At 36.4% G+C, this 19,197-nt stretch overlaps 1 protein-coding gene across 1 annotated transcript; it reads right to left on the reverse strand.

Moving 5' to 3' along the window:
• Positions 1-5,880: 5,880 nt before the first annotated feature.
• Positions 5,881-6,907, reverse strand: LOC149226229 (protein S40-1-like). The gene has a single exon (XM_089375244.1). It carries the CDS (start codon positions 6,564-6,566, stop codon positions 6,003-6,005), a length of 564 nt encoding a protein of 187 aa, XP_089231370.1. The 5' UTR covers positions 6,567-6,907; the 3' UTR covers positions 5,881-6,002.
• Positions 6,908-19,197: the final 12,290 nt, after the last annotated feature.

The following is a 19,197-nucleotide window of genomic DNA, read 5'->3' on the forward strand; positions in this document are numbered from 1 at the left end:
CATGCACTTGGAGAGGTTGCTGGACAAGGATGGCAAGGACCATGCATTGCTGAGACACATGGCTTTCCACTACATGGCGCGAAACAAAGTATGCAAGGCCTGAATTAGGAATTTGAAGGCGAAATTGAGGAAGGCAATCAAGAAGCAAAAGAGGCAAAGGGAGCTCGATCGACTTTAGATATTGGCTAAAGCCTCTTTGGCATAGTATAGCACTTGATAAGGAAGCTCCAGCCCAAATTTCAAGAAATTTGGGGCAATTTTGGTCACATGGAAAATTTTTGGTCACAACACAGGTTTTTTCTCCCTATGCAGCACGACGCTTAGGATTTGGAGCTCCAAATCACAAATTGTTTGCATTTTTGGATTCAACATGAAAAATCATGACTGCTGGTGCTTGGAAAAGAAGTTTGGGCAAGTTTTGAGTCCCCAGGAGGTCAAAAACACTCAAAAAATGACTTCTCTGCCCCTATTTTGACACACAGGAAGCAGTCTTGGGAGAATGAAGTTTTAGAGGGGACAATAAGCACCAAATTCAGAGATTCCACTTGGGTTGGAAAGTAGACAGGCCAGGCTTTCCCACAAGCACACTTGGGCATAATTTGGACTCCAGCAGGTACCTCAAAATTGCCTCCAATGTGGCACGGCGCGTATAGATTTGGGCGCGGCGCATATAGAGAAAAAGGCCAAAATCGCGCCCGCTTCGCGAAATTTTGATTCGCGACATTCTCCAAGTGGGCTCGCTCATTTAAACTATATTTTTCTTGGCAACTAAGGAAATGTTTAAAAATCATTTTCACTAAAGGTGGGCTCCTATCCAAGTGGCAAAGGAAGGCAAGCAATTAGCCAAGCCATTTGTCATTTTTGTAACACTGCACCTGTAACTAATGGTTGGCTTTCCACTTCCTCTTTGTAATGATTTGAAAAACTCCCCAACTCTTGGTCGTTCTATTTCCTCATGGCATAGTCTATTTATTGTATGCGAACCATTTGCAAAGGGTTGGTTGACATTTCTAGGAACTGTGGGAGAAAAACCCAATCACTCACTGTACATTTTGACAGAGAATTAATGAAAGATTGCAGCTCTGGTTCATGAGATTCCTGTGGTGTGAGTTTAGAAAATGTATCTTCTTTATGTTTCATATGTATTTCGTTATGTTTCATATTTTCATTTACATTCATTTCCAATGAAAGCTTTCTAAGTAAAAAAGGTAGAATTCATTGCACTGCTCTGCCTTGGGATAGTTTTCACGTTCTATGTTTTCTTCTGTTGAAAAGGATTCATGTATTTATGCCCTTTTCACACTCTCAAACAATCTCTCCACTTCACATATTTTCAACTCTAATTGCTAGAATTTCCACTTGTCTTGCCTCACGAAACAACCTGCGTCTTTGAGTTAAATTCTCTGCTCATGCTGTTCCTTGGTCCCACACATCCCAGAAAACTCAGTCATTCTTCAAAACATCTCCATCATATTTATTTACCTAGCCTAAAATCAGTATCCATTTTTCAGTCATCTCAGACCCTATTGTTTATTTTCCTAAGTGTGACCCAGAGAGAGCCCTCTCCTGTTCTGGTAGGGCTAGCTACCAGACTGAGCGTGGTTTGTGGTTACTCTGAATTTTTCCTTCCTTCAGCCTAAGGCAGATTTAGGTGCTAACAGCTTCCTTGGCAATGGCACCAAAAAGATGGCGAGCGCCAGTATTGCAGCAATAATGTTGCAACTCCTGGGCTGCCTTCTTTACTCTTATCAACCCAGTAGTTTGTAAGAAACTTGAAAGCAATAGTGCTATATGCACAAGTACTAGTTCTTACTGCAGGTTGTCACTTGGTCAGCCAGCGCAAGGTCACTAGGAACTCAAGCCAACTTCTATGCATTCCAGAAGAAGTTCTATATATGATGAAAGGAAAGAAAGACTACTCTACAGATACTACTCTAACTATAGAAAGGAGAAAGACTAAAATGTAAAGCAAACCAAGTAAATCCTACTTAACCAACTAATCCTACTTTTGTGGAAAGCACTATGAAAACCATGAAAAGAAGTCCATCTATCGATTTAAAGAAGTAAATAACATGTAACTAAGCCATTTCTGGAAGTAAATGAGCAAAAAACATCTTTTTGGATTTTTTGGTATTTTCATGTGAATTTGACATGTATGTGATTTATTGTTTGTGAATGTGGCAGCGAATAGGTGGTGTTGAAGAGCGATTTTGGGACTTGAGAGGATGTAGGATGGTGTGGATGGGTCCTAGGAGGTCTCAAGTGGCCTTCTAGAGGCTTTTCTCACATTCGTCCTTCAAAATAAAGCCTACAGGAAAATCTACAGGAGGACACAGGAAATCTACAGGAGGAAAAACAACGTTCTATAGGAGGCGTGCAGGAGGAGGCCGAGAGTAGTTTTGGCTATTTTGAGGGTGTGAGAGTGGGTGGAAAAGGTGGATGAGGGTTGGAATGAAGTGTTAGGGCACCTAGGGTCTACCAAAAATAATTAGGAGAGAGAATAATGACTGCATTTGCTCAGGGAGAGAGGAAGGAATTCTATGGAAAATGCAGGAAACCAAGGTGGAATTGAGGGGAGACTTGGGCGACCTATAGGGCATGGATCAGATGGAGGATGGAATGGCTGATAGGCTGGCTTGCTGCTAGAAGATATTTGCTGCATGAACAACTGACAATCAACTAGTGAGATTAACCAAGCAATGAAACAAGTGAATCTAGAAAAACAGAGTTTTGCATCAAACTAATCTAAACTGTGATCTATGAAAGGAAATGTTGATAATTGTTGCAAGAAAGGAAAGAATGGAAGAAGACTATGGTAAATAAAGAAGTGAGCATGATGAAGAGGTTCTGAAGCAAGGCAAACTAGGCTATTAACCAACTAAAAAGAGTGCAAACAATAGAAGTCATATGAATGAGGAAAATCTGTGTGAGGGTCTTTGCCTCAGATCATGGTCCCAAAGGGAGGAAGAGAGGCCAAGGCATTGTTGCTAGCCTTTTGAATATTTTCTTTATCACTACTTAACCTGCTATAGAAAGCACAAATGGAAGCAAACTACCGAATCATCAAAAGCAACCTATTCTTAACCATAAAATAATTAGATCTAACATTAATCTAATATACAACTAAAATAAAACATACAAATACAAGTAAAGAGGAGCTTGGCTACTTAGATTGGGCCCTGACCCAAGAGCTTTAGCCCTCTGAGGTAACTCAGTGCTAATTCAAAAATGATTCCATCTTTATTTCCAAAACAATAACAAGATTACATGAAACTATCAAAATAATAAGCTCGAAGTTGAGCAGAGTTTACATAAGCAAAAGTAGAACAAAAATCCGACCCTAGTGAGGCCCTAGGCCTCTCTACTTATACAAATGAAGCTACCAATAGCTTCCTTAAAATCAGGGAGGCTTGGCTCCCAAAATTGAAGATAATTATCAGTCATCCTCCACTTGCTCGGCTGCCTTCTAGTGCATGACTTGGATGCTTGTACTCTGAGCTGAATGAAGGGGAATTCGAAGTGAGGAGTAATAAATGAGGGGGATTCCCTCCTATAAGTCCTCTCCTTTGTCCACTTCGAGTTATTGATGCCATTTGTCCACTAGATCCTTGACTTTGACCTCAAAATTCAATAATAATCTGCATTAAACACATATTAGACCACATGGCATCATAACTAGCTCAACTCACTCTATAAGCATAAATATAATCAGAAAATCATAGAATATGCTAAGAGAATGGTTGACTTGACTAGGTTAGGAGGTAAAGTGAGCCCATATAATTACACATTTATGAGGCTCATCAATCTTAATAATATTATTGTTAATTTATTGAAATCTATGTTTTTTTAATTTTATAATGTTCTGTAGTTTTTCAATTCACTTGTAAAAACATATTTTTACATGGTGGATAAAGGAAAAAAAAACCAACTAGTTTTTTTTCTTTCGGGATAAAATTTGTAATTACTTTTAAACATTTTCTTCTCTTCAAAATTATTTATTTTAAAATCAGTTATGTTTTTTATTTTATTTTTTTAAACCCCTAATAATGTCATGTTGCCAAATAATTAATGTGTAAAATATTAGTTTATTCTTTATAATATGATATTTACATTTAATTAAGTATTTGATTGATTTTATTAAAACTTTATTCAAATTTACATTAGTAATACATATATTAAGATTTTGAATCATTATTTTACTACGTTCAAATATTATGAATATGTTAAAGACATAGTGTTTTGAATATCAAATTATTTCATAGCTTATTCATTCTACTCATAATAACTTGTTTCATGGTGGTTATATAAAAATCAATATTATATTGGGTAAGACGACGTTTTTCATTTCAACCAAATATGTATATTATATATTTTAATAGTTTTTTTTAAACAACTAAATTAATAATATTAGACATTGGTCTATGACGATTTTTCTTGAAGTATGTAATGTTTCTTTATTCTTTCCATTCATAAATTAATAAAATTTTGATGTAGTTAATAGATATAAACTAGTATTTTATTAGTTATTACAATGTTAGATTTGAGATTTTTATGATTCATAATGTAGATAAATGTCTTTTGGATTAATCACATTCTTAAGATTTCATTGACATTTCCAACCAACTAATGTGGTTTATCCTCATTACAAAGTTTTTCTATTCCATTAAATACTTGTTTGATTTAAAATATCCTCTACAACAAATTTATATATGTTATTATGCTATAGTAAAATATGTGCATATTGCAAAAAAGTAAATACATTCTATGATTCTAATGCTGTGTCTAGATTCGCTACAATAATCATTTTAGTGGTCCAATTTTCATTTATTATGGTATAATAGAATATGTGTATATTGCAAAAGAGTAGATATATTCTATGGTTGTATCCAAATTGGTTACAATAATCATTTTAGTGGTCTAGTTTTCATTTCTTGGTATTTCAATTGTTTTTCCTCATATATTTTTGGATTGCCAAAAATTGATGGTCTTCTAAAATATGGTGGATATTGGTTACAGTTAGGATGAATGTGAAACATTTTTAAGTGGAGATAGTTTTGGTTAATAATATTTGGGGCATTAGGTAATCCTTAGGTAAATAAAGCTATTCTTACCAAATATTATAGACTTTTGGATAAGATGGGAACTTTAAGATGAAAACTTGAGACACACTAATGAGTCAAAATAGAGATTTTATAGTATTTTTAGTTCAAAAAAACACAATTTACTAATAAATTTAGTTTTCATAGTTTTGCGATGTTCGTTAAAAATAAAATAAAAAAAATTGTCAACTAATTCAATAATTATAATTAAATTTATAAATGAAATTTCAAATTTAATTTAATTTGACAAACTTATTAATTAATATTAAAATTTATGAAAAAAACTTAAAACTATACCATATATATAACGTATTTAATTATAAATTTAGATAAAAAAATTAATTAGTAAAACAAATATTTCAAATCTAATAAATATATAAATATCCCCCAATGTCCCCAAATACTTCACATTTTGGTTCATAAATCATACCTTCAACGATAACTTTCATAACTGAATAGATGCGATGTTTGCGATGCTTCTTCAATTTCTTACCGTGTGACAGTTTTAGTGCAAGCCGTATTATACTTATAAAAGAAAGAATAGTTGGTACAAACTCTGCTATCTTTTTCAGAACAGATCGTGAGTGGACCTTTGACAACGCACCATGTGAAAATGAAACTTTCATTGATTTCAATTGCCAAGTGATCCATTACTCTTGACACCTTGTATAGAGGATAAAAGAACAAATTAATATTTACATTCTCTGCTATGTTTTCGACAACATGAAGATAGAGCCAGTGGCAAAATTTTCGATGCGTGGAACTGTTAGAAAGCACCAAGTAAAATAAAAAATTTATTGATTTGAATTGCAAAGTGATCCATAACAAATCCATGAACCAGGAATTTAGATCTATGTTTTGGAATTCGGAATACATAGACCTTGTTCTCTCTCAGAATGAATTTCATTCGATAAAACCAGTCCTCGTCAAGACAGCAGTTCGAACCTGGCTGAGATCTCTGCCTTTGAGTGTTCTTCCAATGCCTTCATACACTGACATTTCAGGTATTTCGCTCTGGGCAAGCTGCCTGGCAACGAGCTCATGAGGTGGGATCCATTCAAAATCCCTACCATCACCGTCTTCATTTCCATAATCATCAACTCTCTCATGACTTCTTCTCCAACCATTGATCTCATTCTTCCTTTCTTTCCATACCATTTGAGAACAGTCGGGGATATTCACAGGTGTAGACCGATACCTCAATATCCTTTTACTGTTCTCTTCATGGCAAGGCTCCCTCCTAGGAATTCTCACTGATCTCTTGCTAGTATTACTATTCCCTTCCAGCTTTGATCCCCTCGATCTGCATACTGCAACGACGCTATAGCGGTTTTCCCCTAAGCCAAGCTCCTTGGTTTCGGCATCATTAAAACCACCCCATATATCCTCTTCACTAAACTCTTCCATGGCCTCACTAAACAGCATGTAAATATGATAGTGCTTCTTCAATATGAAACTGCCAAACATAAAATTACTTCTATCCAGGCGCACCCAAGATCTTTCTTTTAATATTTTTCTTCAAGATCCCACTTTTAAACATCTATATGACACGACCTACATTGTGCCAATTCGAAATGATCAAAATCCTCAAGCACCCTGATAAAAATTCTAAAGCACCCTGATCAAAATCCTCATAAACATCAAGTTTTTTCTGTTCTTGTTCTTCTTGACAACTTCCAGAAATCTATATCTGCAATAGAGAAGAAACACAGCCATGTACGAGAGCCTCAAGCTCGGAGATATTTATAGTTCATGATTAGTGGTTGCTCCCTCAAACTACCAGTAATAACTTCACCAGATGCTTCATATTCCGGGAATCGATTGCATCCATCTCAGCAAAAGGGGATAGGTTAACCTAACTTCGTAGAAATAGTAATTTTTTCAAACAAAAATTTGACGAAATAGATTTTTTATCTCATCTTAGTTTCATCGATTTTACTCAATCTGCGCTAGATTTACAAATATTTTATCCGAAAAAACGATGTTTCCAATTATTTCCAATTATTTTCCAAGCCTTTATCCACTCAAAGTATAGAAAATTCTATTTCTACCTAAACAAACATCCAAAAAAATTCACTCTATTCAAAGATGATAAGGATGAAGTTGAGCATAACGAGAGATTTGTTGGGGGACGTTCTTCACTTTTGGTGGGTTGATGTGATCGCTTTATCTGCAATTATGTCCAGTTATCCCCGTACAGTGCGTCTCTTTCTGCGATTTCGGTTCCAGAGGTCAATGGTGATGACTCACATTCACGTTCAACTGGAATAATTGCTGAGATTCCGAGCATCTATGGAGCAATAGGTCTAAAATTTCGGAACTTGCGTGTTTAAAGTGAACGAATATGTTGGACTTTGTTCCATTCCTGTGTGAATAAAATGAAATTGCACGACACCTCCATTGACGTCATACTAATTTATTTGCAAGCACGTATTGCATTGCAGAAAATGAACCAACTTTAATGGCACGTAATTAGGTGGAGCTGATTCAGCTCGATAGTGAAAGCTGTTGAGTTTTCAAAAAACATGGGGCTTCTAAATTTTTTTGGACCTTATTAGGAATAGTAGGAATAGTATTCAAGAAACCTTAGGAATAGTACTCAAGAAAGTTGAGGGTTTCTAGATACATGATTACCCAGAATCATGCAATTGGAGAATGTTGAGGTTTGACAGCGCATTCTCGGTATTGATGATGTCTGATTTATGAAAAGCGTGGGATGTGTTACGTGAGATTGCATCTGGTTTTCATGTAGCGAACACGGAGGCAACAATGACTAAAGGCTGCAAGTTTTGTTTGATTAGCCCCCTGTGATGTAACACAATCCCGGCTTGTTTAAAGAGGTGTTCAAATCCTAATTGAATTAGGAGTTCACTATCAAAACCGAGGAGTTTATTTTTTAGGTGTTTGATGTCATCTTTGCCCACAGAATTAGGTAAACAGACGTGAACTATTATATTAACCTTGATGCACTAGGTTGTTTAGACTTTGATGTTTGTTATAACGAATGCCATGTGTATGAATATCAGAAGTTTTGATGTAAACCAAAGTCTATATATAATAACTATATAGGAAAAGGAATTTGATTCATAAACAACGAATTGATTATGATTGTTTATGATGATAAACTAATAAAAGAAAATTAATACATTACAAAATAGGTATAACATTTGCCAAGAAAACTTTAATGTCAAGATTACCAATGTGAAGCAACCTAGCTTAATGAACGAGTTTAGGAAACAATCAATTTCCAATATATGGAAGGATTGTTTATAATATTTTAATGGAAGGAAATAGAATGAGCGAATTGTTTTCACTTATTGTGTTCATTTGTGATTTATAAGGCTGATGAATAGTTGTGATATTTGGTTTTCAAGCATATATCATTCGCTTTTTCATTAAGTGGCATATCAATGGACTTGAATAAAGGTTTTTTAACGGTGAACTTTGTAGGCTTTTGTACATAGTTATTATTTTTATATAAAGTATGATTTTTATTATTGTTTAGGAATCGATATAATTAAGACTAATACATATTTTTTTTGTAAGCCATCATCATCTAGTTTATCTTTATGGTATATTAAAAATTAGATATCTTATAATTTCATAAAATTTTATATTTTTATACTCCATAATATGCATAAATCTCTCTTTCCCTACTCCACATCTTTCTAATATCTATAGTATATTAATTTTATTTTTTACAATTTTTAAATACATATTATCAATGAACATGGTAAGATATTGGTCAACAAGGTGAAGACCCAACGGTCTACCCTGTGGTCCATCCTTCTCTTAATGATGGACCAAACCTCCCTACCCAAGGGTTATTGGTGCCAAGCAATTTCCATACTAATTAAGAAAACTTGATTTGGATCTTATTTAAGGTGTACCACTTACTAGTTTGAGGAAATTACTTTTTTAGCTTAATATGATCAAATTCAAGGGTCCCTTCTTCAAAAGTTTTTGTCTTCCACTAAAGAATAGCATGGTTATCAAGTTTTGTGATAACCTATACAAAGAACTCTTCAAGAGAATGAGTGATGGATGTTTCTTCATCATCATCATAAAAAATGAAGTGTTCATAGAGTTTCATGTTATCTACATTAAAGATTAGACAAGTACCCATGTATGTCTGTAGATCTAACTTAATGGCATTCTCTTGGATCTCCTTAATGATAGTGTGTGTACCATATTTTAGTGGATAGATATTTGTTTCCAATGGTTTTGGAAAATTCATTTTAAAGGTAAATATATAGTTTGTACTATCCTCCTCAAGGCATTGATGGTTTGCATAAAAAAATTGTTCATGTTTTCTTTTCATGTGGTTTACAAAACTTATTCTTGCACCTCTGTTACAACCTCCTTCATCATTTTTCCTTAGGTTTTAGGCCTATAAATGCTAATAGACCCTTCGACAAATACCCAAGGTATGTATTAATAGGTGGAGTGTCACTGTTTTTATGCAGTGCATTACTGTCACTGCCATGGAAATTTGGGGTAGGGTGATCCCATTCTTTTGAACGGTTATGATTAAAAGTTCCCAACAACTAGAGAAGTGTGGGGTGTACTACTTCTACATGGCCATCCTTTTTATGATGGAAGGTAGTGGTCCTCTTCATCTTCACATCCATTATTCTTCATAAACACGTTCCAAAGGTATATTAATAATTGGTTATCACGATTGAAAATATTCAATGATGTAATCCAAAATGCATCAATGCCTTCTCAAAGAATGATTATCGTGTGATATTGTTGGGTGTAGGAATTACACTTAAGTAAACTCCTCAACACTTAAATTGTCAACCCGGGGATTTGTAAACTTAGAGATGAAGCACAAGCAATGCCAGAGATGGTATGAATATTTCTAATATCAACTCCTACTTTCTTTAAAGGAAAAAATTGTAGAATCAAACTAAAGAGGAAAAAGGCAACTCGAACTATCAAAATAATCTAAGGTTGGAACAAGAAGAAACGTACTTGCAAAAGAGATTTAGAAATAAAAGAAGGCTATTACTCTAGCTGACTATTGATTAACTACTGAGAATGGTTTTCTTTAGCAAAGACACCTTAGTAGTCTTCAACGGATGAGCCCCTTCAAACCGGCTTATGTAAAGATGTCCTTCTCGCAGGAATCGATCTTGCACTAGTGCAGTCTGCTTGCACTAGTGCAGGGACAACAATTTATGCAGAAGGTGTAAAGTAATGTCTTGTACTAAAAGTGCTTTTCTTCGTGCAAGGGCTTTGAACTTTCTCAAGTCCAAAGCACTCAGATCTAGTATTAAGAAACTGGTTCTTGTACCTGATCAGAGCTTCTTACACTTTAACTTTTTAATTCTTGAAATCAATGCTTAATTACTGCAAGTGTTATGAAACCAGATTGCATATCAAAAAGATGAATGTCTGCAGAAGTGAAGAAACAATATTTTCAAGCTATCATGTTATGAAATATTAACGAAAACAAGAAAGCTGTTAGAAGTAAACTAAAGAGGCTTACTGCATCACACTATCTAGCACTGGTGCAAGAATAGTTCTCCTGCTCAAACCAGGGGAAAACCAAACCAATCGTGCAAAAAGTGAATAGCACACCAATGTGCACTAGTGCAGGTAATTTCTCCTGCTCAAACCAGGCGGGGAAAACCAAACCAACTGTGCAGAAAGTGAATAGCACACCAATGTGCACTGGTGCAGGTAATTTCTCCTGCTCGAACCAGGTGGGAAAACCAACTCAAAATCAGATGCAGAAAAGGAAATTTAACTACTTCAAGCTGCAGATCTGCTTCCACTCAGACAGAAATTCAAATGCTGTAAAGTAAATCACACTTGACAGTTCAAAAACATAGATTACAAGATCAGAAAAAGAGGGAAAACATGTTGGGTTGGCTGGGCCCTAGCCAACCAACACGTTTCCCTTTCAAATGGAAACGCTACTCAGTACTGAATCGATTCATCAACTATTAAACATAAAGAATAAAATTCATAAAGCGTAAGGCAAAGCTCTTCTTATTAAATCATCAAAGCAAGTACATGCATGATTACATATCCAGCCAAGATTTGGGTGATAACAAAAGGCAGGCTTGTTACCGCTTTCCTAGTTCTATTCTCTATTCTATACAATTCTATCAACCATTAAGCATTTCATCCTTTTTACATTTCTTCTTATATAGATCCTTGGCCAAAGGCCAAAAGGATCGTTTAACTCGTTACATAACCGATTGCAGAATAAGCTTTTGTTACAACAAAATACATAACTGATTACAAAATAACCTCTCGTTACACTAGATTACATAACTGATTCCAAAATAAGCTCTTAGCCAGCATAATCAGATGTTTTAATAGAACAGGTCATGGCTATCTCCAGCTGTTCGTTCCACCTAAGTCCAATCTCAGCTACTCCAGATTGACTTGTTGTTATAACTGGGACTCGACTGCCTGCAGATATGTTCTATTGTTCGTGGCTAAGGCGGTGCAAAATTGGGTAGCAATCTAAGAGATCTGGATTTGCTACAAAGATTTGTGGTGCTCGCACTAGTGTGAGATCTGGTCTACACTTAAAATCAGTGGTCAAGGTGAGCATTTAACTATTAAATAATATAGGAGGTAACGATAAGTTACAAAAGTAATTCTAAGTGGAAATCGTGTAATAAATAGTTAAAAAATGCTAAGTTAAATTAAAAAAATGTAAAATATGAAGTTAGTGCAAAATGTGTCATCGTTCTCGCACTAGTACAAGATGAGGGTGCATAATATAAGTAAAACAGGGGTAAATAGTTATGATTTGGGAAGGGAAAAATGGTCAAAAAGGATGCAAATTAGGGAACTAACATCCTCCCATCCCTAAGCTGTTGTGTGTCCTCACACAACTCTTTACCTCTGCGAAAAAACTTCAAAATTCTGAGCACTCCAACTCAATCCTGTTTTGGCACGTTGTCCTTAGGTTGCACTATTTTATCCTTCTTCTTCTTGATGTGCCTTAACTTCTTTGCTACTTTTTTCAACCACCTGAAACAACATCCAGCCCGATATTTCCAAACTCTGACCTCACTTTTCTTTTGTTTGAGCTCTGCCATTAATTCTTCTCTGCTTTGTTCTTTCTCCTCCTATGCTTTGGTCACAAGTTGCTCCAAGTTTTGCACTTGGAGTTCTAACTCAGCTATTCGAGCAGCAAGAATCACCAATTCTTTTCCTCCCTCTGTCTCAGCAGGGGCTGTCACCTTTTCAGGGACTTCCATATCTGCCATGGTCATATCAGGGAATTCTTCTTCCTGTGGTCCCTCTTTTTCTAGGTCTCCTTCCTTCTGCTCTTCTTCTAATTTTGCCTTTGCTTTTTCAACTTCTTCTGCCTCTTCTTCTTCCTCTGGTTTTTCTTCTTCCTCCAGTTCTTCTTCTTCTGGTTCTTCTTCTTCCTCTGGTTCTTCCTCTCCTATCTCTCCTTCTCCCGCATCTTCTTTTTCTTCAACTCATCCTTCTGTCTTCTGTTCTTCCTCTGAGGCTGGGATTTCTTCTTGTACTGGTGCAGGATGGGGTTCCATACCCTATGGGGGTTGTGGTTCTTTACCTACATCAGAGAGTTTACTCCTCTTATGGGACCTTTTGATAAATCTTCCAGCAGAGTATTGTCCCCAACTTCTGCAATATTCGTCGTGTCTACAAGGACTGATAGATTGTCGTGCTCCGAGGCCTGTGCCTGTCTAGAAGGGGTTTCTTCAGAAGTTGTGTCAGTTGTTTCCTTAGTGGAAGACAAGGTCTTCTCTTCTATCAATTTCTTTGACCGCTTCCTTTTCGCACTAGTGCAAGAAGGACTTCTCTTTTCACTTCTGTTTAGGCCCTTGCTTGTACTAATAGGGGCCTCTGTCTTCTTTTCCTCGGCTGACTCTTCATGCAGCTGTTTCAACAGCTCTTCCCACGACATACCTTCGTTCTCCAGTTGTTTTAGGACCAAGATCTTGATCAAGCCATGATGGTATAACCGTGTATCGGCCTGGTCTTCCCTTCCATCCTATACACTTCTAGCCATTTTCTCCAGGCTTTTGACCAAGAAGTGAGGGAAGTTCATCCTCCAACGAATATGTTGGCCTGCTTCAAAGTGTTGCAGCATTCTAAAGTGATACACCAGGGTGCAAGTGTATCTCCCTTCACAGGTCACGAATTTCTGTAAAATAAACAGGAGGTCCTGCCATTGACCCAGCAGGGCTTTGCGCGGGAGTCAACATTTCCAGTTCACCTCTATCTTTTTATCCTTGACAAAATGCTGCCAGTGTTTGCTTTCCAGCTTCTGGTTTTTGAACCACTTTTCTCCTGTATTCTCCAAACCCATTGCTGCTGCTACAAATTTCCTCGTGACTTTAAATTTTAACGGCCCAATTCTCCCTTAGTCGTTCTTAAAACTTTTTGCAAATTGTAGGGCGACCTCTCTGTCATACCCGTCAAACTTCTGCAGGAACTGTAGAAATCCTGACTCTCGCAATAGTGCAAGACTGTTGCGATATTCGACAGTTTGCTCAATTTTGCTGAGAGGTAGGGGTTCATTTTGGACAAGCAGCATTGCTGCTAGCGGCTGTGAATAGCTGAGCTCTGAGACTTTGCATGCAATATTGGGGAATCGGCCTTCATAAATAAAAATCTAACCGTTCATCCACCGTATCTCCGATTTCCTTGCCGTAGATACTCATCATTTTCTGGTCAGGCCCAATTGGTACCCGCGGCGGTGGTTTAACGGTTAAGTGCAATGATAATAACAGTGAAGGGACATTTAGGATAAATGGAGGAGTGGGGTAATTATGAGTGAAAGATGTTTCAAATCATGGTGGAGCAAGGTAGATTATATGCAAGCAATGATTAAAACACTTCTTACATTTCTTCATAATTACAAAAAAGACTTAGCTTTCATTAGAAAAAGATCATGGTTTCTACTTAAAAACATTGTACTTTTAACTAATTTCCTCCTAGGTAGGATAATAGCATAAATACTCATTGATGACATGAAAAAACATCACATAATATTCCATAATTACCATTTTCTTATGTCAAATGATAACTTGTACTATGTTGTCGATGAAGTGCATGCTCGTACTGATCTTTGTACTGCTTAAATCATATCATTCTGATGGTACTTTTCTACTCATCTTATCGCATAGGACAACATGCTCACACTAGTGCAAGCATAATATTAAGATAGAGAATTAAAATATAGGTTGGATTTCACATGATTTCCTCAAATTTGTTCTGAAGTTTGCTTCACCTTTTCTGATGTTTCAAAGCACATCCTTTTGTTCTTCGTATGCAAGATCCTGCAATAAACTCTTAAGGGAATAAAGGAGTGGGAAAGGGGAATTTTTAGAATCGGAAGGAATTATATTATATGGATTCCAGGAAAGTACCAAAAGAGTGAATAAATAGAATTGGGATAGGGAAGAAAATTCAAGGTTAAAGTGGGATTTCCTCGAAGCGGACAGGGTAAATTTAGAAGAATGTGGGAAGGTCACTATTCTGGGATCAAAGAAGAAAACTGAGGGAGTATTACGAAAGTGGAATATGAAGAAATACAGAAAATTTTCTGGAAAATCTGTCTGCACTAGTGCAAGAAAAATAACTACAACAAAAATTAAGTGTTACTTGAATAAAAGTATGCATGCTAATTACCCCAACTGTATAAAGGTTGGTTCTAATGAACCTGCTTCTACTTGGTGGTAGCTTGGCACATCCAAAGATCAAGCAACATTTTCTTTTTATTAGCAATTTTTGATCTTCCTGCCAGCAAGCTAGTTTTCAGGTTGATCCTTCTATAATCATGTCAGCAAACTGATTTTCATAATTACAGGAAAAGATTTTTTCTTTATATATATATTTTTTATTTCTTTCTTATTATATTTTTTTTTTTTGAGAAGAAGAAAAATTCATGTCTCCAACAAGTTGGTATTACCATTTTCCACTACCATCCCAAATTGTTGTTGGACTTATTGTGAAAAATCTTTCTTAGTAAGTGGCTAAAAGTACTTCTTTAATCTGTGTCCATTTACCAAGAATATTGAATCTTGTCCATCAATAGGTTTAACTTCAACTGCTCCATTCTTGAATACTCAAATCACTTCATAAGGTCCCATCCACTGTGTATGGAATTTCCCTTTAAAAATTTTAAATCTAGAATCATAAAGGAGCACCCAATCACCTGGTTGGAACTGCTTTTTCTGAATAAACTTGTCATGCCATCTCTTATGTTGCTGTTGAATTAGTATGTTTTTCTGAACAACATCCCTTCAAAATTCATCTAGCTCATTTAATTGAAGAAGATGTTGTTGTTGTGCCTCAGAGAGATCTAGTCCTAACTGGACTGTCGTCCTGAAAGTTTTGATCTGGAGTTCAATTGGTAATAGAACCTGTTTTCCATATACCAGCTCATATGGAGTATGTCTCATGCTATTTATCCAAGTGGTTCTGTATGCCCCTAAAGCTTCTGGTAATCTTTCAGCCCAATATTTTCAATGCATATTAACTGTCTTTCTAAGAATGGACTCGATCACTTTGTTTGTAGATTCCACCTGGCCATTTTCTTGTAGGTGATACGGCGTGGACTTCCTATGCCAGATCTTGTATTGCTCCATTACACCCTGTACCAGATTAGAAATAAACTATGGACCATTGTCAGAAACAATTTCTCTAAGCACACCAAATCTAGTAAAGATTTGAGTAAAAAGAAAATCAACAACAACCGTTTTTGTTGCAAAAGAAACAGCTTTAGCTTCCACCCATTTTGTAACGAAATCTGTATAAACCAAAATATGTTTTTTACTTAACGATGTTGGATTTATTGGCCCTATAAAATCAATAGCCCATTTTTCAAATGGCTCAATCATAACTTGAGGGAATAAAGGCATTTAATTGGTTTGATTAGGCTAGCCCATTCGCTAACAGCTATCACAACACTTGACATATTGTTTGGCATCCTTAAACAAGGAAGGCCAAAAGTAACCAGCGCGAAATACTTTATATGTAGTCCGCTTATCAGTGAAGTGGCCTCCACAAGGTTCATCATGAGCAGATTTCAAAATGTCAAACACTTCCTCCTCTCTTACACATCTACGGATAATCAGATCTAGACCTGTGTAAAAGAGATCTCCTTGAATCCAGGAGTATGCAACACTTTTCTGAATAATATTCCGCTTTTCACGAGTGTACAAGTGGGGTGGTGTTTTCCCAGTAACTAAGTAATTAACAATGTCAGCAAACCATAGAGAATCTGTTGACATAGAAAAAAGATGTTCTTCTGGAAAATCATCATTAACAAGAGTTGTTTCGCCAGGATTATCTAATCTAGAAAGAAAATCTGCTACAACATTAGATTTTCCTGGTCTATCAACAATAGTAATATTAAACTCCTACAACAATAGTAACCACCTAGTCACTCTACCACTAGTTAAAGGTTTATTCATCAAATATTTAATTGTGGAATGATCAATATGTACAAATACTTCATATCCTATAATATAGTGTCTGAACTTATTAATTACAAAAATCACAGCTAAAAACTCTTTCTCTGTAACTGTATAATTTAACTCAGCAAAAGACAAACTTTTACTAATATAATAAATAGCATAAGATTTCTTATTTTCCTCTTGTCCTAGAGCTGTGCCAATAGCCAAATCTGAAGCATTAGAGGAAATATGAAAAGGCAGAGACCAGTTAGGACCTCTCAGAACTGGTGCCTGCACTAACTTTTCCTTCAATGTTTCAAAAGACTGTTGGCAAGTTGTAGTCCAAGAAAATTCACTATCCTTAGCTAGAAGTCTAAAAAGAGGAGTAGCTATCTTAGAAAAATTTTCAATGAATCTTCTATAGTAACCAACATGTCCTAAAAAACCTCTTACTTCCCTTTGAGTTTTGGGTGCAGGAAGATGCAGAATGATTTCAATCTTTGCTGGATTAACCTGGATACCTTTACTGGAAATCAAATGGCCAAGTACCACCCTTGCTTTGCACATCAACCTGCATTTCTTGTCACTCAAAGAAAGATGGGCTTCCTCACACTAAAGAAGTACTTTTTCCAAATTTTCAAGAGCTTCCTGAAAATAATCACCAAACATAGAAAAGTCATCCATTTAAATTTCCACAAATTCCAAATCAGCAAAAATAGCCAAGGCTGCCCTTTGAAAGGTAGTTGGGGTATTACATAAGCCAAAGGGAAGCACTCTATAAGAAAATGTACCCCATGGACATGTAAAAGTAGTTTTATCCTGATCTTCAGGTGCAATCTGTATCTAGTTATAACCACTGAAGCCATCTAGAAAAGAAAAGTATTTCTTTATAGCAAGGCTATCAAGCACCTAGTCAATGAATGGGAGAGGGAAATAATCTTTGAGAGTGGCTATGTTTAATTCTTGATAATCAATACAAATATGCCATCTTCCATCCTTCTTAGGTAATAGCACTAATGGAGAGACTCACTGACTGTCAGAAATAGGATAGATAAAACCGGCATCCAAGAGTTTTTGTACTTCTTCTTTCACAATATCACTTAGAGCTAGATTCATTCGCCTTTGGGGTTGTTGGACAGGTCGGGCTCCTTCTTGAATATAGATATGATGTGTACAGGTCTCAGGAGGGGTACCCTTCATATCTTCATAACCCCGTGCAAAGGAACTAAGATGGTTTCACAACAAATTCACAAGCTGCTCTTGGTGAGATTTGTCCAAATCTAAACTAATATACAAGGATTTACTAGGGCTAATCTCAACAATAGTAGTATTAGGCTGGGGAGTACTCAAGGGAGTGGTCAAATGCAGTGGTGTAGAAGAATGAAGATCATGATCTTCTTGAAAATCTAGGCTTAAAATTTGGCTCAAGGGCTCAAAATTAGGCATAGTGTCTAGATTATTTAGGAAGTCTTGAATCTCATCTTCTTGTGAGGACCCAATATAATGATGGATAAGGGAGATGGGCTAAGTCTCACCATCACTACATTGATCTAGCCATAAAGTATCTCAAAGGTCCTAAATGGATCTGGCAGGGGGATATAGGGTAACTTTCTTCCTAGAGTCTCCATGTGAAATATACATATCACTAGAATGACATCCAATATATGCATCAATGGTAGCAAGCCATGGTGGACCCAAGATCAAAGGGTGTCCTCCTACTAGGTTCCTTGGCTGAAGCATAATGAAATCAGTAGGATATTCTCAAGAATCTAATGAAATGATCACATCATCCAATACTCCTTCTGGCTTAATTTTAGATATATCTGCTAATTCAAGCATAGTGGGAGTAGGGCGAAGGTGGGTTAATTGAAGCTGATCCATGGTTTGCTTAGTCATGACATTAATGGATGCCCCTATGTCTATAAGAACATTAGAGACAAGGACATTACCAATCTAAACTGAGACAATAGTGTTTCTAGGGTCAATATTTTTTTCCATAGATACACATCTTGTCATTAACTCTGCTGCCCTACCAACAAATTGAATGGTTTGGGGTTCCAATTTCTTCCTCCTAGGTTTCTTGAGACAGAGTTCCTTAATAACCTTAGTACAAATAGGGATCTCTTTGATGGCTTGAAGCAAAGGTATCTTAATGAGAAGATTTTGAAGCTCTGATGCCAAGCTACTCTCAAAAATAGGCTCACTTCTTTGCATAACTAGCCTCTCTCGGAAGGGAGGCTAGTTGGAATAAGGTGGCAAGGATCCAAAGGGTAAGGGAAATTTGGTGACTGCTTTCAGAGAATGGTTAGGAGTTTCCTCTTCCCCTTTCTCTTCAACAATCACTGTGGGTCGGTTCTGATTTTTTTATGTTACGGTCCTTCTTGATCTTAACTGGATATCATGAACCCCAACCGGAATAGACTGGTACTAAAATGGTAAAGGTGGGTTTGTTACACAAATCACTTGCACTGGTGTTTTATTGTTAGTATTAGGCATAGGTTGAGCAGGCAATTGAGGAGGTAGAAAGGGTGGAGGTAAAGGCAATGGTGGATTAGAATGACTCAGCAGTTGCGGCATTGAAGTTTGTGTTTGAGGATATGACTGCATAGGTAGCTGGTAGGAATATGGGGAATGAGTTGACCCTCTTCAACTTGGCTGCCATGGTTGAGAAGGTTGTCCATGCTGATATT

This window comes from Pinus tabuliformis, chromosome J, assembly GCF_031772625.1.
Source record: "Pinus tabuliformis cultivar Carrire ecotype Pingquan chromosome J, CPIR1, whole genome shotgun sequence".
Classification (NCBI taxonomy): Eukaryota; Viridiplantae; Streptophyta; class Pinopsida; order Pinales; family Pinaceae; genus Pinus; species Pinus tabuliformis.

Coding starts and splice junctions, on each gene's coding strand:
- LOC149226229 (XM_089375244.1), bottom strand. CDS start 6,566: ATGTTTGGCAGTTTCATATTGAAGAAGCACTATCATATTTACATGCTG.